At 43.7% G+C, this 21,888-nt stretch overlaps 1 protein-coding gene across 7 annotated transcripts in view; it reads left to right on the forward strand.

Annotated features, from left to right (window-relative positions):
* MYO9A (myosin IXA) overlaps nt 1-21,888 on the forward strand; it is a 1,132,274-nt gene that overhangs the window by 549,428 nt on the left and 560,958 nt on the right. For 3 of the 7 annotated variants that reach the window (XM_069222284.1, XM_069222288.1, XM_069222285.1), the window contains one exon: nt 470-649. The exons of 2 other annotated variants lie outside the window; for them this stretch is intronic. In XM_069222284.1, the coding sequence (XP_069078385.1) occupies nt 470-649 (180 nt within the window). The remainder of the gene's footprint in view (nt 1-469; nt 650-21,888) is intronic. 2 more of the 7 variants (XM_069222286.1, XM_069222289.1) reach the window with 1 other exon arrangement.

Below are 21,888 nucleotides of genomic sequence, written 5' to 3' on the forward strand. Positions count from 1 at the left end.
TGAGCCGAAGTGTTAGTAAGGGCTCCTCTCTAGTTGTAGACTATTGCACTGTTGGAGTCTATAAAGGAGACTGACGTGCAAGGTATGTAAACATCAGTTTCCTCTGTAGAATCTAAGGAGCAACTACCTGTTAGTGGCACCCCTAAGATGACAGTTGGCACTACAGCAAAGGGTGGGCTGTAAATGCCACTCTTAAGGTGAGTTCTGAGGCTTACACAGTTGGTTAATGGCTTTTCAATTGGTTGATAATTTTCTTGATTTAGTGATTCTTGAAGGCTGCTGGTGCACCCAGACACAGCTGTGGCACAGGATTTGATTGGTTTCATTTTAGATTGATTACACGTTTGTATGATTTGTAGTAAAAGAAGTGCACTCTTTTCTCCAGTTGGCAGCATTTTTCGCCCCTCCTGATTTCTGCTTGTATAATCTTTCTCTCTTTCTCTTCCCTTCTTTTTATTTTGCTTCCAAGGCGTTGATGATGCTGTGACAAGCGTGGGGTTCAAAGGTGTCGATAGTTTTAGCTTTCTCCATCACCCTGTCCATCAGAGGAGCTTAGAGATCCTGCAGAGATGCAAGGAGGAGAAGTACAGTAAGGCATCATATCCCACAGTCCTCAATGGCATTGCACACACCAGGAAATGGAAACCAGGTGCATTCTGGGGGAGGGCAGGAATCAGCAAGTATACAATTTGTGCCCTTTGGTGCCTACAATTGAATTAGTCATTTCCCAATTGCCCAATTGCGTGAGGATGAAAGTCACATGATTCATGGGAGTAGTTTGTTTAATGCTTCCAAGAGATTCCATAGCAGTAACCTCTATTTAAAGGGTATTTCAGGCTTGATATGAATTTATTGAACTACTTGAATAGTTTATAGAGCTACTTCCTTGGAGGGAGGCACAAGAAAATGTTGGGACTCTACCATGCCTATATCTTAGTTTATGCTAGAGTTATTTAGTAGGAGGCCTTTTAGGTGATCTGTAAAGTTAAAAAGCTGTAAGTGGGTACCAGCACATAAAACAAAGAGGGGGATTGAGAGGGAGTATAATTGCGTAGATCTGACAGATAAAGGTGGATTGCATACTCATTCATGTTAGCATCGATCTTAGAGATTCACTTGGTGTACTGGGGGCTGGTGGGTTCGTTGCAGAGGTCTGGCATAGAGTTGTGTGGTGCACCTGGGCGTTAAAACAAGTACCTAAAAAGATTCAAGTGCAAGAACGGGCTACATTTATGTTTTGATAGGTTCGTGGCTACCTGAGGAATGCGTATCCATCTGGCAGATTAGGGTGATACAGCAAATGCTGTTAACAGAGAACTGAAAGGTTAAAGGAGTGTATCAATGAAAGTGTACTGGGATGCTACTGCATGCGTCAGATGCACGTGCTATACTAGATGAAATCTGAACAGTTCTGATAGATGTGTATGCTAAGAGATTATAACACAACTCTAATACATTCATATGGGTTACTGGTGTGCACTATCAAATTTCACAGATTAGAGTAGACTACTGAGTGATGCCAGCACATGTCAGTTAGGTTTAAGCGATAAACTGGGAGAAGCTAGCATAGATTTTCTGTTTCAAGGACTATGCTTAAGCATTCACTCGGTGTGACTCAAGACTGATAAATCATGCTGGGAAAGAACATAATATTTCATGCTTGAAGGAGGGTTAACATGCCTTAAATAAGGATTGGAGTTTGAGAAATGGCTGAATTCAGTTGTTGGGGGTAGGATTGACATTGTGTGCCTTAGATAATAATAGAATTTCGGAGACAGGATTTATAATAGAGTAGGACTAAATCACTTTATGCATTTTATATAATGTTTGAGATATTGATATCCCTGCAATGTAATTGATTTCAAATGTATGGAATGTAATTGCTATCAACTGTCAATGTAGGATTGATATTACATCTCTGATAATAGAATTACTATCCAACTTGATGGATAGTATTAACACAGAATATCTGGTGTAGATTGCTATCACATGCCAGGCATAAGTTTGATACCACATGTCAAAGATAGGATAGGTATGCTCTCTGGGGTAAGAATGATGGCACAGAAATAGTATAGGCTTACTGACATGTATTTGGGGATGATTATTAACATAGAAGTGTGATAGGATTGATATATGATGTTTTGGGATAAAGTTCATGAATTGTTTGTGATCGGAAGGATTTCACATGTTACGAGAGAGGATGGCTATCTTGTCAACACAAAGCTCATATCACAGTCTGTTATGTTAGATACACCCCACTAAGATGTACAATTAGAGCTTCTGAGGTAGGTTTGTTATAACATATCCGTGATGGGGCTATACTCATACCAGCTATAGGAATTATTTCACATACTATATTACTTTAATATTGCACAACGGGAAGAGGATACATATTGACATAGGTCATGTGATTAATATCAAATTTCTGGAATAGGCAAAATATCACATTCTCAAGTGTGGGATCTTCATCGCTGTGAGCAAAGAGCATATTCTTATTGGTCCATTACATTTCAGAACACATTTGAAATTATATTGAAAATAAAGTAGCCAAAACATTTCTTCATTTATCTTACTGGAACACAAAGTCTGCAGATGGAATTGTGATGCAAAACAATACATACACAATTGACTGCAACCTCCATGTCCCAAAGTTCTATTTCCTGTTCTGCTAGGGCTGGATCCTCATTGAGCCTGATGGTTGATATCATTTTCCTCTTTTGCGTTGTGAAAGTTCTAACCTTTGGAAGCTAATTTTCATGCCTTTTTCTATTTTTGAAAGATACTAGGATTGTCCTCTTAAATCTTTGTTCAAAATATGTTTGTGGGGGGTAGTAATTCTCAGTATAATTCTGCCACTCTGTTCTTCACAAAGTGAACAAGTGGTGATATTGTAGGCATTGTGGAGATATTTAGGCAGTCAGTGACTCTCACCGCCATCTGCCGGCTGTGTAAAAGAAGTGAAAAGGAAAATATTCAGCCTCCTTCCAGGACATCTATGGATAAAAACATAGTTCCCCTGGCTTGACAACAGCTTTTTGTTCTCTTTTACTGTCAGTCTTCAGACTCATTAATTGATGAACAGATATCTGTCAATATAGCCTTAGTTGCTGAAAAGATTAGCATTAAGACATCTGTTTAAAGTCAAGGAGACTGTTGGCATCAAGGGTTGCTAATTTCACTCAATCCAGCAACCTGTTCTGTAGTACACCTGAATAGGGGGAGGTGAAAATCAGGTGGCCCAGTTTGTCATCTGAATGATCAGGTGATATCCCTCTTATATGGGGAGGGAGGTCTTAGACTTGAAGCATGTCACTCCGTGCTGTTGAGCCACCACCGTCTATGCCAAGGAAACTCCCTGAGGTATCTAGCTTATCTCTTTGAAGGGTCCCTGACTCTTTTGCCTCATGTTGGGGAGATTGCAAGGACATGTTCGGAGGCCTCCTCAAGAGGTAGTCTCGAGGGGGGAAACCAACTTGGAACCACTGACAGTGTCATTGTGAGTGTTTCAGCTGTATGATTAACGTGATGGAGATACCTTGTTGTTTCTCCTTGAAAGTGTTTCATGGGTTGATTTGAGAGAGCTAGCACTGGAACCACAGCAGAAAAACCTTGACGTGTTTATTGGGCAATAAGCTTTGGAATGCCCATACAGGCAAGATAATGCATCAAAGCCCACAGGGCTAAAAAAGAAAATACCTTAATCTCAACCTTCTTACAGATTAGTGACTCACCAAAGCATAGCTGTCAATGATTTCGGTTTCTCACTCCCAATACCATCCTCAGAAGACATTTGAGAGGCCAATATATACTTCAGGAAAATGAGCCAGTTCAGCTTTTGCACTTTGGGGGGAGTGGGGGCATGGTGGTGTGGATGGAACTCCAGTTCAAAATAAATATTCATCTTTTTTTTACCTTCCTTTCCCACCATTCAGAACAGATTACACGTTGTTCCCACATGCCTGCCGGAACATAAACATGTATGCAGATGTGCCAGACCTATTAAAACACTGTTACACTGTGCATGTTCCTGAGTGCCTCCAACACTCCACATTTTAATCGATTTCATCTTCTTACATTACAGCAAGATTTAGTCATTGCTTTCTCAGGGACACACAATTGAAAAGAATGTGTGTTCTCAAGGTACTTGATGGTGAAGAGGAAAGCATTGCACATATAAGATTTGCAAGCTTTGTTGTCAAGAAAGAAGGGTTTAGTATTTTGTTCTTACTTACTAACGGTTACGAGTACCTCCCAAATTAGAGATTAGGTGTGCAGAATGGACCTTCAAAATTTTACGCATTCTTCAACATTCCAGTATGACTTGCAAAGAGGAAGTTTTGTTTGAGGGCAATTCTTTTAATTCCATAACCGTTGTGGCATCTCCACGTATAGTGGATAATGATAACACATTTAAATTGAGTTACGTATCATTTTATTTCAATATTAGATTCCCACAAACAACATACCTGCCCCAAAACAGCACTTTCAGTTGTAGAATTTCATTTTACACTAGAGAAATTTGTTGCCTGAGAAAGTCCTATGTGATACACCTTCAAAGTGAAAAATCAAAGCAAGAAATTGCGCAGCTGGGTATCTTCATTCTCATAAATGAAAATTATGACTCTGTTACTTTAATGAGTCCAAGGAGCTTCAATGTGCTAGTATGCTGTGGCATATTAGAGCTGTTTGGTTTTCGGTTCTGTGGGACAAGGATCCCTGAACACTGATGAGCCATGTTTAGGATTATTATTCTGTCCAAAGAAAATGTTTTGGCTTTGCTCACCTTCGGCCGGTTCCTTTGGACATGAACATGATAGAGCCTGCTGTGAAGGTTTTGTCTCAGCAACTGAACAAGGTCTTTTTCTCCAGTATTGGATCTTTCATAGATTCACATGCTTGAATCATCCCCGTCGTCGAGGTGGGAGCCTCACGGTAAGTTTAAATAGATAAAGCAGTAAGTCAGTAAAAGTAAAACCAGTAGGCCCCAGTAGGCCTCATAAGGTATTTTACAGTCTATCCACTTTGTTTTGTGAAAAGACCCAAACTTCAGTCTCAACCAATCAGGATTCAGCCCCTCCCAAACAGTCCCAACAGAGGCTGAATTCCCTCAGATTTTCTACCGCACGTCGTGTGAAGGGAGTCTCCCTGAGCTCTGCTCAGTTTTTTCCTATTTTCTGACTGAAGATTAGTTTTTTCTCTCAGGAAACTTGCTACAGCTCCACTATGTCTGAAAAGGTAAAAAAGGGTCTGTTCAGAGATTGTGACACCTGTGGGAAGAAGAGACTGCATGTTGATGACCCCCACAAGAAGTGTATTTATTGCCTTCATCCAGACCACAAGGTGAGAGACTGCAAAATCTGTCGCACCTTTAGTCAAAAAACCCTCAAAGACCGGGAGGGTAGACTTCTCTTATGGCTACAAAAACAGAAAGCCTTAGAGCATCCTTCCTCAGATGACAGCGAGGCATCATCACAAACTTCTCGCCCTCAGAAAAGAACAGGTGAGAGAAGCAGAGGGTCGGATAAACCACCAAGGAAGGTGCTCAAGAAGACCAGACAAGTCTCTATTGGGACGAAAAAGGATGTTTTTCATTCAGAGACATTTAAACATGGGCCAAAAAAGGTTCATTCAGAACCTACTACGCCTTTACACCAGAAAAGTACCTCAAAAAAGCCGTCTCTGTCACCACAAAAAGAGCCAGAACAACTCTTTTCGGTGAAAAAACATCCGTCGACGACCACCCCGTCGACGACTGTGTCGACGGTAACAGCGACTACGGTATCGTCGACGTTCACAACGCCAGCCTCTCCGATGATTATGACTTCGTCGCCGTTGTCATTGACGACGATAATTACGGCAACATTTTTTAAGAAAGCTTCGTCGGCAACCACATCGGCGACAGCTGAGGCCTCCTGGGTTCACCAATCAACCAGGGCACTCCCGTCTACGAAGCACCTCTCAATGAGGTTCAAGAAGGCACTGCCGACGACGGCACCTACACGACCGTCGTCGATAAAGTACCCGTCGACAAAGAGACCGTCGACGGAGCATTCGCTGACGAAGGACCCGTTAGTAAAGACGCCGCCGTCGACGAGAGTACCGTAGACGGGAGACCCGTCGACGAGAGACCCGTCGACGAAGGAACCGTCGACGAGAGAACCGTCGACGACAGAACGGGCCAAAAGAGAGCCGTCGACGAGGGAACCGCCGACGAGTGAACCGTCGACGATCATATCATCTACAGCATTAACAGTATACAAACCATCCACCTACCTGGATACTTCGCCTCACCATTCCTCGTACCATCAGGACGACTCCTCCAGATTCTTACCCCTTTCAATTATTAATATAGGGGACAGGGCGTCTGATATTCTTCCAAGCATACCTCACCAAGTAAAGTGTTGCCATACCCACCACAACATCTTTTAGAGGATGAGGACGACGACACATACTCGCAGAACGACGGAATGTTTGGGGCAGCTAGTAGCCCGTCACAACTCAATGTAAAATGCCAAGAGTTTGACGAAGAAGAGGATCAACAGTATCAGCCTAGTTATGCCTCAACATCTTATCCACAGACACAACAACCATCGCCCCTCGCTATGCCTAGCACATTAGTAACAGATCTTCAATTTATGTTGAAGGACTACTATAAAAGGTTTCCACCGTCAACTCAGTCCACGCCACCTAGACCTGAGAGCTACCAGACACCTCGGCAAGCTCATACTACTAGCCTTTCCGTAACGCCACAGGCTACTATACCTGTAATTAGCCAAACCCAGGAAACTTGCCCCTCATCGGACGACGAAAGGGAAGAGGGTGAGCTAAGATATTCGGCGAATAGTGAATGGGATGATTACCTCGTCCCCACACCATCTCCACCGCCAGCAGGTCCAGTAGATTCTCCTCCAGAGGACATAGGAGGTTTCTATAATCTGATAGAGCGAGCGGCGAAACGTTTTGGCCTTGCAATTGTTTCTCATGAAACCGAATGTTTTTTGTACGACTTTAAAGAGCCATCAAAAAGATCTGTACGAGCCATACCCATTGTCGATTTCTTATGGCAGGAGGGTTTGAAGGCAATGAAAAACCCAGCAACAGTGCCTTCACAAATGCCAAGACTAGAGAAAAAATATAAGGCCCCAGATGATTCTCCGGCCTGTCTAGTCTCACAGCCGAAACCTGACTCTGTGATATCACAGGCGGCTCAGCGACGTTCCAAAAACCCCTCCACACCTATTGCGTCTCCCCCGGATAAAGAAGGAAGGAGATTAGACAATATTGGCAAGAAATTCTCCTCTGTGGCCGCAGTCACCGTTAAGGCGGCTAATTCCCTCGCCATCTTGGGAAGGTACGATCGCCAGATGTGGGCAGACATGTCTGCTTTTTTAGATTTATTGCCAGAAGACGTCAAGGTGGAAGCAAAAAAGGTCTTGCAGGAGGGAGAAAGGGTCTCCGCAGAAATAATAGACAGCGCAATAGACATTTCTCTCACTGGCTTTAGACAATTAGCTGGTGCAGCAGTCCTGCGCAGACAAGGATGGCTAAAGGCGACTTCTTTCAGACCAGAAGTCCAGACTCGTGTTCTTGACATGCCTTTCGATGGAGAGAGTTTGTTTGGCAAACACGTGGACGACATGTTGCAGGCTATCAAGACGGATACCGATACGGCAAAATCCCTAGGTACCCTGCAATATAAAAAACAACCTTTTCGTGGAGCAAGGGGTAGAGGTAATTACACCTTTCGAGGTGGATACCAGCAATACAGGTCACAATATCCATCTTCCTCCACAGGATCACGACAGCAATACCATCAGCTACAGCAGCATTATCGATTGCCTCCGGCCGCAGCTTACAAACACCCAGCTAGAGGACGAGGAGCTGCCCGGGGAAGAGATACAGGCAGGAAACAATGACCCGCTGATCATCTCAACGCTTCCCCACCAACCAACATCGAGGGTCGGAGGTCGCATCACTTCCTATTTCCCCAACTGGAAGGCGATAACATCGGACAGATGGGTACTCGATGTAGTGGCCAGAGGTCATACTCTGGAATTCACTCAAACACCACCAACTGTTCCTCCATCGGGCCCACCGCCTCTGAGGTTGAACCAACTCCTCAGGGAAGTAAGAATAATCTTGAGAAAAGGAGCAGTGGAACCAGTCCCTTTATTTCAAAAGAACAGAGGATTCTACTCCCGTTTTTTCCTTGTAAAGAAACCCTCAGGAGACTGGCGCCCCATTCTGGACTTGAGAGCCCTGAACAAGTTTCTGAAGAAGCAATCGTTCAGGATGGTAACTCTACAGGATGTCCTGCGTCTGTTAAATCCCGGAGATCGCATGGCATCCCTAGACCTCCAGGATGCCTATTTTCATATCCCCATATATCGCAACCATCGCAAATTCCTAAGGTTCAGAGTGGGAAGTATGCACCTTCAATTCCGAGTTCTGCCATTCGGCCTCAAATCAGCCCCCAGAATCTTCACAAAAATGTTAGCTCCGGTAGCAGCACATCTCCGCCAGTCAGAGATCCAGGTCTTCCCATACCTGGACGACTGGCTTATAAAGGCACCCTCAAAATCGCAAGTGAAAAATCATATTTTCCATTGCCTTCAATTGCTACACAACCTAGGGTTCGTAGTCAATTATCAGAAATCTCAACTCTACCCCAAACAGGAATTGAATTTCTTGGGGGCAATTCTGGACACAGTCCGCAACAAAGCCTACCCATCTCACGAGCGGAAACAAAAGTTAACCTCCTTGGCACAAAGGCTCTCCAGAAGAAGGTTCGTTTCAGTCCGCATCTACAAATCATTGCTCGGAATGATATCTTCATGCATTCCGCTAGTCCCAGATTGCAGGCTCCATATGCGACCCCTACAAGAACAATTAGACATACAATGGACCCAGGTCAACGGTTCCTTCGAAGACAAGATTCGCATAACGCCTCCAATGAAGAACATCATGAGGTGGTGGGCGAATCTAACCAATTTGTCAAACGGACTGTCTTTTCTTCTCCAAACACCAAGTTACATAGTAACAACGGATGCCTCTCTTGCAGGATGGGGGGCACATTGCCAGGACCTGCAAATCAGCGGAATCTGGAATCAGAAAGAACGTCAGCTTCACATCAATTATCTGGAACTCAAGGCAATACACTTAGCTCTGAAAGCTTTCTTACCAAAGATACAGAGTTCAAGCATCTTAATCAGGACAGACAATACAACCAGCATGTTTTATCTAAACAAGCAAGGAGGCACAAGATCCCTACAACTTTCGCAGCTAGCCCAACAAATTTGGACATGGGCCATAAAGCACAATATTTCACTCAAGGCGGAGTATGTGCTAGGACAAACCAATATTCTAGCAGACACCCTGAGCAGGACAGTGATTCCTTATCACGAGTGGGAACTAGACCAGAAAACTCTCAACAGCCTTTTTCTATTATGGGGCAAACCGAACTTAGATCTATTTGCCACTCTCGAGAACAAGAAATGCCAGTTCTACGCAAGTTGGCTTCCCCAAAAAGATTCGTGGGGGAATGCGTTTTCGATGAGATGGTCCGGAGTTTATGCCTACGTTTTTCCTCAGATCCCGCTCATTCCGAGAGTCATCAACAAACTGAAGGCGGAGGGGTGTCGCCTTCTGCTCATAGCTCCCAAATGGCCCAGACAAGTCTGGTATACGGAGCTCCTCATGCTCTCCGAACGACCACATCTACGACTCAGACAGAGCCCGACTCTCTTAACGATGCACCAGGGACAAGTCAGACACCCAGATCCGTCATCTCTTCATTTGTCAGCTTGGCTCCTGAATACAATGAATACTTGAATCTCAACATTTCCCCGGAGTGTAGAGACATATTGGCGAAAGCTAGAGCGGACACTACCAACAAAACCTATAAACTTAAATGGAAATGTTTTTGTATATGGTGTGCAACACAAGATATACATCCTTTGTCCTCTACTCCGGAACAGATACTTCCATATCTCCTGCTCCTTGCAAAATCAGGGCTTGCATATTCTTCTATTCGGGTACATCTGGCAGCAATCTCCAGATACCGCAGATCTCCAGACAGAGTTTCTTTGTGTTCCACTAGAATCGTCAAACAATTTATGAAGGGCCTTTTTTGTGTTTTCCCGCCAGTTAGAAAGCCTCCATCATTATGGTCATTGAATGTGGTATTGATGCAGCTTATGAAAGCCCCCTTTGAACCGATCCACAAAGCTGACCAAAAATTCATTTCATGGAAAACAGCGTTACTGCTAGCTCTTACTTCAGCAAAGAGAGTCAGTGACATTCAGGCTTTCACTATCAAACAGCCTTTTCTCCAATTCACAAACTCAGGTGTCATCTTGCGCACAAATCCAAAATACATCCCGAAAGTTCCTTCAACGTTTCACCTAAATGAACCAGTTCTCTTAAAAACCTTTTTTCCAAATCCGCGGAAAAAACATTACATTCCCTTGATATTAAAAGATGTTTAAAGTTTTATCTACAGAAAACTCAAGCTCTCCGCCAGTCGGATCAATTGTTTGTAGCTTTCGGAGGAACAAGAAAGGGACGCGCGGTGTCCAAACAGACTATAGCAAGATGGATTGGTCTGGCAATTCAATTCTGCCATTCAAGAGCAGGAAAACCGCTCCACACCAAGGTGAGAGCCCACTCTACAAGATCGGTAGCCACTTCTGCTGCATTATTTGCAGGGGTACCACTACATAGCATCTGTAGAGCAGCAACATGCTCCAGCCAACACACATTTACGAGGCATTACTGTCTCGAAGAAACAAACAACGTCGATACAGCAGTGGGGCAGGCAGTGCTGAGGCATTTATTTCGATAAGGTGAGCCTCTAACACATCCCACCACCACACTCAAGGTATGTTCATTATTGGTTCTTAGTCTTCTTAATAGCTACAGTGTGTTTTACTGTACATTTCTGCTTCAGATTGTTCACTTCTTTATAATGTCTTAGCTTGTCGTACTCTTCATCATCATGAAAAGAGTACAGTTTTTTTCTGCCACACACCTGTTATTGCTCTTCTATTCGAATGTCTATTGATGTACATATATTAATAGGTATGTGGTTTTTAAAGCTGAACTGATGGAATTCACATCATTTGTAAAATTACAAATAGAATTACAGTCAATGTAATTCACTAATTAAGAAAGCATTACTGCTCGTTATTCTGATTCAAGCATGTGAATCTATGAAAGATCCAATACTGGAGAAGAAAATTAGTTACTTACCTGTAACTGCAGTTCTCCAGTATTGGTATCTTTCATAGATTCACATGCGACCCACCCTCCTCCCCTCAGAGGCTCCCCTATTATACAGATATTAAACTTCACACTCCTACTAGAAAATCTGAGGGAATTCAGCCTCTGTTGGGACTGTTTGGGAGGGGCTGAATCCTGATTGGTTGAGACTGAAGTTTGGGTCTTTTCACAAAACAAAGTGGATAGACTGTAAAATACCTTATGAGGTCTACTGGGGCCTACTGGTTTTACTTTTACTGACTTACTGCTTTATCTATTTAAACTTACCGTGAGGCTCCCACCTCGACGACGGGGATGATTCAAGCATGTGAATCTATGAAAGATACCAATACTGGAGAACTGCAGTTACAGGTAAGTAACTAATTTTCTTCTCCTTCAAAGGTGTCCATTCACTCACTCGCTAGTGGTTTCAGCTTTGCGGAAGCTGTACCAATTTGCACACCCTTCATGAACTTCACTGACCAAGGAGAGGGGAAAAAAATGAATGTTCGATGGCATCTGTCGCTGTAGATACACATGGTATGCATGAGCTCGCCATCTGGTGTTGGGTCGGAGTGTTACAAGTTGTTTTTCTTCGAAGAAGTGTTTTCGAGTCACGGGACCGAGTGACTCCACCTTCTGTGCTCATTGCGCATGGGCGTCGACTCCATCTTCGATTGTTTTCTTTCCGCCATCGGGTTCGGACGTGTTCCTGTCGCTCCGAGTTTCGGAACGGAAAGATAGCTGAAGACGGAAGATTTTCGACGGTATCGTTGCGATCCGGTTAGAGATAGACACATACGACGACGCGTTCAACATCGAAGCGCCTCGGTGCCCTTCGGGGTAGATTTCGGCACCCCGTCGGGGCCTAGTCGGCCCGACCGCGTGGAGGACAACGCCGATGGATCGGACCCCGTTTCGATTCTGCCCCGAATGCCACAACAAATATCCTTATACGGACCAACACTCGGTCTGTAATCTGTGCCTGTCACCCGAGCACAGTGAAGAATCCTGCGAGGCCTGTCGGGCGTTCCGGTCCCGAAAAACTCTGCGCGACCGTCGAGCGAGAAGACTGCAGATGGCGTCCACGCCAAAAGAGCGTCGACAGTTCGAGACAGAAGAAGAACAGGAGGAATCCTTTTCCATCCAGGATTCAGACTCCGACGAGCTACACTCTACAAGAACTGTGAGTAAGACGTCGAGAACAAACCTTAAAAAAGGAAAGAAGGCCCAGGGGACGCCACTGCCAACCGGCCATGGCTCCACCCATATTCTCGGTGACCAACAATCGGCACCGAAGAAGGCCCATTCAGTGTCGAGATCGTCCGACTTCGGTCGAGACACCGGCACGCAGCCTCCTCGGGACCGAGAGAGTGCTAAACAGAAGCATCGACACCGAGAGTTCGGTGTCGACACCGATCGACGCCGAGACAGTGGCGCCGAAGACCATAGAGGCCAAGAATTTTCGGCACAGAAAAAGAGGAAGGTTACCTCGGAGCCGAAAAAACAAGCGACAGGGCTTTCGGAGCCGAAAAAAGCGACATCAGACCCTGTTTCTGGCTCCTATACCGAAGAGCATTCTATGTCTTCTCAAATGAAGAAACATAGATTTGAACAAGAACTGCAATCCACTGACGTGGATCACACGCAAAAGCGTATCTTTATTCAGCAGGGGACTGGGAAGATCAGTACCCTTCCACCTGTCAAACGAAAGAGAACGCTTCAGTTTACTCCTCAGCAACAAACAACACAAAAGGTAACACCTCCTCCCTCGCCTCCACCTGTAACTCCGGCTTCGCCAACTTACACCCCGTCACATTCGCCAGCTCACACCGCCATGAGCCACGACGACCAAGATCAGGATGCGTGGGACTTGTACGACGCACCAGTGTCTGATAACAGCCCAGACACATACCCAACTAGGCCATCACCACCGGAAGACAGCACAGCCTACTCACAAGTGGTGGCTAGAGCAGCTCTATTCCATAATGTGGAACTACACTCGGAACAAGTAGAGGATGATTTTTTATTTAACACCCTCTCCTCAACCCACAGCTCCTACCAAAGCCTGCCGATGCTCCCAGGCATGCTACGCCATGCAAAGGACATTTTCAAGGAGCCAGTTAAAAGTAGGGCAGTGACGCCTAGGGTGGACAAAAAGTATAAGGCGCCTCCCACGGACCCTGTCTTCATCACCTCTCAGCTGCCACCAGACTCTGTGGTGGTAGGGGCTGCCAGAAAACGGGCAAACTCACACACTTCTGGGGATGCACCTCCCCCAGATAAAGAAAGTAGGAAGTTCGATGCAGCCGGGAAGAGGGTTGCTGTCCAAGCAGCAAACCAGTGGCGCATCGCAAATTCACAAGCGCTGCTAGCGCGATACGACAGAGCCCACTGGGATGAGATGCAGCATCTCATTGAACATCTCCCAAAAGATCTGCAAAAAAGAGCAAAACAGGTTGTTGAGGAGGGTCAAAACATTTCCAACAATCAAATACGCTCCTCCATGGATGCAGCAGACACGGCCGCAAGAACCATTAATACGTCGGTTACCATCCGTAGGCACGCATGGCTCAGAACGTCTGGATTCAAGCCAGAAATTCAGCAGGCAGTGCTTAACATGCCAGTAAACGAGAAACTTCTGTTCGGTCCGGAGGTCGACACAGCTATAGAAAAGCTCAAGAAGGACACTGACACTGCCAAGGCCATGGGCGCACTCTACTCCCCGCAGAGCAGAGGATCTTATAACACCTTCCGCAAAACACCTTTTAGAGGAGGGTTTCGGGGTCAAGCCACACAAGCTAGCACCTCACAGTCCGCACCGCCCACCTACCAGGGACAGTACAGGGGAGGTTTTCGGGGCCAGTATAGAGGGGGGCAATTTCCTAGGAATAGAGGAAGATTTCAAAGCCCCAAAACCACTACCAACAAGCAGTGACTCACACGTCACTCACCCCTCCCACACAACACCAGTGGGGGGGAGGATACATCAATATTACGAAGCATGGGACAAAATAACTACAGATACATGGGTCCTAGCAATTATCCAACATGGTTATTGCATAGAATTCATGCAATTCCCTCCAGACATACCACCAAAATCACAAAATTTATCAAAATACCATTCACAACTTCTAGAGATAGAAGTTCAAGCACTACTGCAAAAAAATGCAATAGAATTAGTACCAAGCACACAAATAAACACAGGAGTTTATTCACTGTACTTCTTGATACCAAAAAAGGACGAAACACTGAGACCAATTCTAGACCTCAGGGTAGTAAACACATTCATCAAATCAGACCACTTTCACATGGTCACACTACAAGAAGTGTTACCATTGCTCAGAAAACACGACTACATGACAACCCTAGACCTCAAGGACGCATATTTCCATATACCAATCCATCAATCACACAGGAAATATCTAAGGTTTGTATTCAAAGGAATACATTACCAATTCAAAGTATTGCCTTTTGGTTTAACAACCGCTCCAAGAGTATTCACAAAGTGCCTAGCAGTAGTTGCTGCACACATCAGAAGGCAGCAAATACATGTGTTCCCGTATCTAGACGACTGGCTAATCAAAACCAGTTCGCTCACACAATGCTCAAACCACACAAATCAAGTCATACAAACCCTCTACAATCTAGGGTTCACCGTCAACTTTGCAAAATCAAACATTCTGCCAAGCAAAGTACAGCAATATCTAGGAGCCATAATAGACACGACAAAAGGAGTAGCAACGCCAACTCCACAAAGGATCCACAATTTCAACAGGGTCATTCAACACATGTCTCCAAACCAAACAATACAAGCAAGAACAATACTACAGCTCCTAGGCATGATGTCCTCATGCATAGCCATTGTCCCAAACGCAAGACTGCACATGAGGCCCTTACAACAGTGCCTAGCCTCACAGTGGTCTCAAGCACAGGGTCACCTTCTAGATCTGGTGTTGCTAGACCGCCAAACTTACCTATCGCTTCTATGGTGGAACAGTATAAATTTAAACATAGGGCGGCCTTTCCAAGACCCAGTGCCACAGTACGTAATAACAACAGATGCTTCCATGACAGGGTGGGGAGCACATCTCAATCAACACAACATAAGAGGACAATGGAACATACATCAAACAAAACTGCATATAAATCATCTAGAATTATTAGCAGTTTTTCAAGCACTAAAAGCTTTCCAACCAATCATAACCCACAAATACATCCTTGTCAAAACAGACAACATGACAACGATGTATTATCTAAACAAACAAGGAGGAACACATTCAACGCAGTTAAGCTTGTTAGCTCAAAAAATATGGAAGTGGGCAATCCACCATCAAATTGGTCTAATAGCACAGTTTATTCCGGGGATCCAGAATCAGCTGGCAGACAATCTCTCTCGAGATCACCAGCAAGTCCACGAATGGGAAATCCACCCACAAATTCTGAACACCTACTTCACACTCTGGGGAACACCACAAATAGACTTATTTGCAACAAAAGAGAACGCAAAATGCCAAAACTTCGCGTCCAGATACCCACACAAGCAATCCCAAGGCAATGCCCTATGGATGAACTGGTCAGGAATATTTGCTTACGCTTTTCCTCCTCTCCCTCTCCTTCCTTACCTAGTAAACAAATTGAGTCAAAACAAACTCAAACTCATTTTAATAGCACCAACGTGGGCAAGACAACCCTGGTACACAACACTGCTAGATCTGTCTGTAGTACCACACATCAAACTGCCCAACAAACCAGATCTGTTAACGCAACACAACCAACAGATCAGACACCCGGACCCAGCATCGCTGAATCTAGCAATCTGGCTCCTGAAATCCTAGAATTCGGACACTTACAACTTAGCCAAGAGTGTATGGAAGTCATAAAGCAGGCCAGAAGGCCATCCACTAGACACTGCTACGCAAGTAAGTGGAAAAGATTTGTTTGGTACTGCCATCATAATCAGATACAACCACTAGAGGCAACTCCAAAACATATAGTAAATTACTTGCTCCATTTACAAAAAGCAAAGCTAGCCTTCTCTTCTATTAAAATACACCTTGCAGCAATATCTGCATACCTGCAAACTACATATTCAACTTCCTTGTTTAGGATACCAGTTATCAAAGCATTCATAGAAGGGCTTAAAAGAATTATACCACCAAGAACACCACCTGTTCCTTCATGGAACCTAAACGTGGTTCTAACAAGACTCATGGGCCCACCTTTCGAACCCATGCACTCTTGCGGAATACAATTCCTCACCTGGAAAGTTGCCTTTCTCATCGCCATTACATCTCTAAGAAGAGTAAGTGAAATTCAAGCGTTCACAACACAAGAACCTTTTATACAAATACATAAAAATAAGGTCGTCCTACGACCTAATCCAAAATTTTTACCAAAAGTTATTTCTCCATTCCATCTAAATCAAACGGTAGAACTACCAGTATTCTTCCCACAGCCAGATTCTGTGGCTGAAAGAGCACTACATACATTAGATGTCAAAAGAGCATTAATGTACTACATTGACAGAACGAAGAACATCAGAAAAACTAAACAGCTATTTATTGCATTCCAAAAACCTCATGCAGGTAACCCAATATCAAAACAAGGTATAGCCAGATGGATAGTTAAATGCATCCAAATCTGCTACCTTAAAGCAAAAAGACAACTGCCCATTACTCCCAGGGCACATTCAACAAGGAAAAAAGGTGCTTCAATGGCCTTTTTAGGAAACATCCCAATGCAAGAAATTTGTAAGGCAGCCACTTGGTCTACGCCTCACACATTCACCAAACACTACTGTATAGATGTGCTATCCGCACAACAAGCTACAGTAGGTCAAGCTGTATTAAGAACTCTATTTCAGACAACTTCTACTCCTACAGGCTAAACCACCGCTTATGGGGAACTAACTGCTTACTAGTCTATGCATACCATGTGTATCTACAGCGACAGATGCCATCGAACTGAAAATGTCACTTACCCAGTGTACATCTGTTCGTCGCATCAGTCGCTGAGATTCACATGGACCCACCCACCTCCCCGGAAGCCTGTAGCAGTTCAGAAGTTACCTTCAATTTTGTACATTTGTATATATATTACTTAATCCTTTAATAGGTACTTACATTTTTCATTGCGCGGGCACTATTACTATAGTACAACTCCTACCTCACCCTCTGCGGGGAAAACAATCGAAGATGGAGTCGACGCCCATGCGCAATGAGCACAGAAGGTGGAGTCACTCGGTCCCGTGACTCGAAAACACTTCTTCGAAGAAAAACAACTTGTAACACTCCGACCCAACACCAGATGGCGAGCTCATGCATACCATGTGAATCTCAGCGACTGATGCCACGAACAGATGTACACTGGGTAAGTGACATTTTCATAATATGTCAGGAATGTCTGTCGCACACCCACCTCACCACTCTTCAGGGAAGCCACCTGTACAGCTCTGCTGCTGTGACTGGTTAATCCCAAGAAAACGGAGAAAGGAGTTTGAAGAGATTATGAAATAATTCATACCAGCAGCAGAGATAACCATCAGCTTAGCAAATAATACAACTGATCTTACATCTTATCACTATTGCCATAGAGTCATCACAAGATTTTTATCCTCCGAGAGTAGCCCATCTCTGTGTATTCTCTGTTTTTGCTCCATGTGGATGCTGAGGAGTTACTGAGGACGGGATCAAATACATTTGTACATAAGTTCCAAGATACACATCTCCAAACAACAATTTCATACACCTTTTTTTTTACCCTTTTTACTACAGGTTTACCCTTTTTACTACATCAAAAGTCCTTTCGTACCAAACGAAAAAGAGTCAGAATTAATCATGAAGGACAGCCTCTGTCAGCTGCATTGGGTAATGTGCCTCCAAATATAAAGCAACAATTCCCTTACTTTATCTCTATCTTGAAGTGCTGTAATTCGGGGAGATAACTGAAATCATCTCTGAGCAGGGCAGAGTAGGAATAGATTCATAAAAAAGAGCTATAGAATGATTGTGCTTACAAAAATCCAGGTAATGTTGCCTGTACTCTTGTAATTTCGTTGTGCAGAAAAGGCATTCATACTAATCTTACCTTGCAGAAGGATGAACAAATGGACATAAAGCATAAAGATTTCTGCTCACAGCACAGACTGGATAATTAGAAACCACCATTTGCAGTATATTTGAAGAATGTTAGATTATCCAAACCTGGGCTCATAAACGGGCCTTTGTAGCAGAAAGGCTTTAAAATGACCGGCAATATTCTCAAAGTCTGTTGCTCCAAATAAAAGATAACAAACCCACACGTACTGTGCTTCAGTCAATATGGAAGCAAGATTTCTAGCTTGTATTCTTTGAAGTCTGTTACCTCTGTGGCAAACGTGAAGCAGGTTTCCTGCCTTATAGGCTCAGTGGTGACATATATAGCCATTATTCCTCTTGCACAGTTAAGACTAGACCATTTGAAGAGTGACTTCCTACTACAATGCTACATTTCTTTCCATGGTATTGCTGGGGGAAGACATTGTTAAAGGGAGCGCCTTCCAAAAACAATTCTGACATCTGTGCCAGGTTACTTAGGGGAGTCATATAGCAGCTTATTATAGTTGTTGATTGCAGGACAAATCTTGCCATCAGTTATGGTTGACCTTAGAGCTGTTCATCAGGCTTTGGTGTTTCTTCTCTCATCAACCTCAACAAAGTTCAATCTCAGTCAAATAGATAATGCTGCCACCTTGTGTTATCTTAACTAAAAGTTAGGTAATAGTCCGAGAATTCTCCGAGAACATTTTTACCTAATTTGGCTGTGGCTTCTGGCAGGATACCTAGATAATAGTAAGTAATTGCATATTATTGCACAGATGATGCCAAATCATTACTATATATGCAGGAAATTATTTTAGATACAGGGATAAGAATAATGATGAGCAAGGAATAACAAAACAATCTGTATTTCACACGTTTTACAAGGTAAGAATGTTTAATGCGTGATGGATGAGTAAAGAGTATTGACTATTGTGATAAAAAATCAATCATAGTGTAGTTCCTCTACATATTGGCACCATTATTATATATTCTAGCTTGCCTTGCATTTGATGTTTTCCACGTTTGTTTTAAATTCATTAACAGGATAGTTGTCTTGATGAGATAGATGGAGATTACTCAGAAGTCTTTGTAAGGAAATCAGTACCAAAGATACAATATTAAGATTACTAGAGTAGGTCACAATCATTACTATTTTAATTTCTGATGAAGACTTCTAACTGTATAGTACTCAGTCATTATTAACTTTATTCAATTTTCACATAAAATTATAAAAGTACATACAATGATTTGCCAAAAATCAAGTAAACGAGAATAAAGACAGCTTCACTGTCAGACTAAATACATTCGACTCAAATCAAGATCATGTGCATAAGCAAAAAGAACTGTAGATATACAAAAAAAAAAAAAACACAAAGGTAATACTGGATTACATACTCGGTAATAAATCATGCTGTGAACAATATAGAAGGAATGTGGGAAACATATTATGGGTGATTGTAACAAATGTAAATTCAGAAACGCCAGTCTCACCTGGTTAAAATTCAGTGTTAAAAGTATTGGGCGTATATAGAAATTATTGTTGCCGATACAAGCTTGCAGCTCATATACTTTGGACCTGCCACCCAGATGGAGCAACAACTGGTGGAACATGTCCAATCTAAAGTAGGTTAACAGCCTACTGTGAAAGCTGGTCAGCACCCGGTTCAGTTATGATTCCATCACCATGACTGTTTTGACCATAATCAGTTTTTGCATTGTGCATATGCGCAAAGCAGAAGCCTCTCTCTCAGCTGCCACCCTAGAGAGCTAGGCATGCTTTTACCAAGCTATATCCCCTTTCACAATCCGCTCCAGCTTAACACAAAGTTCAGGGCGACCCAAGGCAGCACGATTGCTTCTAATAAATTTTAACCAGGGGACTCGGACCTGTTATGTAGATTACGACAGTCACAAACCACTATTCTGTTGAGTTTAAGGTCATCCTTAAGCCAGATAGTTAGCCATAAAAGCAATGGCCTTAGATCAATCAAGTCAGCAATGCACCTCACTCCCAATTCTTCATGGGTAATCTCGCTGGGTTTACCCTGGTGAACTTTTAAAAAACCTTGTAAAAATGTATTCTTCGCTCCCTATAATGGCGCTGATAGGTGCATACCCCCAAATGTCACAACCAAAACAGGCCACTGAATGCATGTGGCTTTATACAATTTAACTAACGTCTCTACGTGGGATTGGCCTAAAGTAATGAAGAATGAATTAATGCCATTAATTGCCCTTTTAAATTATATTATGTTTTCTGTAATAAAGGTCACCATGAAAGATGTGCATCCAGATAAGTGAAGTGCTCAACTTTACTAATAACGTTGCCTTTAATTTTCTTCTACAAGATTTTCCAAGGCCTATCACCATGACATGGGACTTCCTGCAATTGTTTGACAAGTCAAGGTCATCTGTAGAGGTGACAACTGATCTAAAAGGTGCTGCAGTCCCACAGCTGTGCACGCTATTAGGACTGCGTCATCCACATATAGGAGAGCTCACAATGGGCAACCACTCACCTTCACTACATCTAGCCTCCGAGTAGAAAGGGCTCTCTCCAGCCCATGAATGTAGAGAAAGGAGGGCAATACACACCCTGGGCAAACCCTCTCAAAGCTAAAAGGCTGGGTGTTTTCTCTACAGAAGCCATGAATCCCTCATGAAGATCACACAGAAAGGTAATCAGCGCATGCTCTACCCCAGTGGTTCCCAACCTGTGGTCCGGGGACCCCTGGGGGTCCGCGAAGCCTCCTCAGGGGGTCCGCGACTGCTTAGAAAATTAAATGATATTAATAGATTAGATCCCCAGCTTTCAGAGTTGACTTAGTGGGGGGTCCCCGGATTCTAATAATGATTCAGTGGGGGTCCCCGGTTTCTAATAATAATAAAGTGGGGGTCCACAGAAGTTAAAAGGTTGGGAACCACTGCTCTACCACCATGGACGTCCATGCTTAGCTTAGCTCTGACTTACAAAGGCCGAGCTGAGGTCCATGAAGGCCAAATGGACTGGCCCGCCCTTCACCCTGGTGTATTTGGAAATCAACAGGAAGAAGTTCAGATTATGTTCTACAGGCCCTTGCCCCACCCTGTGACCGTATTGGATCCCTGTGAGAAGGTAGCCTCTTTCTAGCCTTGTTACCCCCACTTTTGGCCTGTTTGTGAGTGTATGTCAGGGTGTTTGTCACTGTTTTCACTGTCTCACTGGGATCCTGATAGCCAGGCCTCAGTGCTCATAGTGAAAACACCATGTTTTCAGTATGGTTGTTATGTGTCACTGGGATCCTGCTAGTCAGGACCCCAGTGCTCATAGGTTTGTGGCCTATATGTATGTGTCACTGGGACCCTGTCACACAGGGCCCCAGTGCTCATAGGTGTGCATGTATATGTTCCCTGTGTGGTGCCTAACTGTCTCACTGAGGCTCTGCTAACCAGAACCTCAGTGGTTATGCTCTCTCATTACTTTCAAATTGTCACTAACAGGCTAGTGACCATTTTTTACCAATTTACATTGGCTTACTGGAACACCCTTATAATTCCCTTGTATATG

Source organism: Pleurodeles waltl, chromosome 3_1, assembly GCF_031143425.1.
Source record: "Pleurodeles waltl isolate 20211129_DDA chromosome 3_1, aPleWal1.hap1.20221129, whole genome shotgun sequence".
NCBI classification, from domain to species: domain Eukaryota; kingdom Metazoa; phylum Chordata; class Amphibia; order Caudata; family Salamandridae; genus Pleurodeles; species Pleurodeles waltl.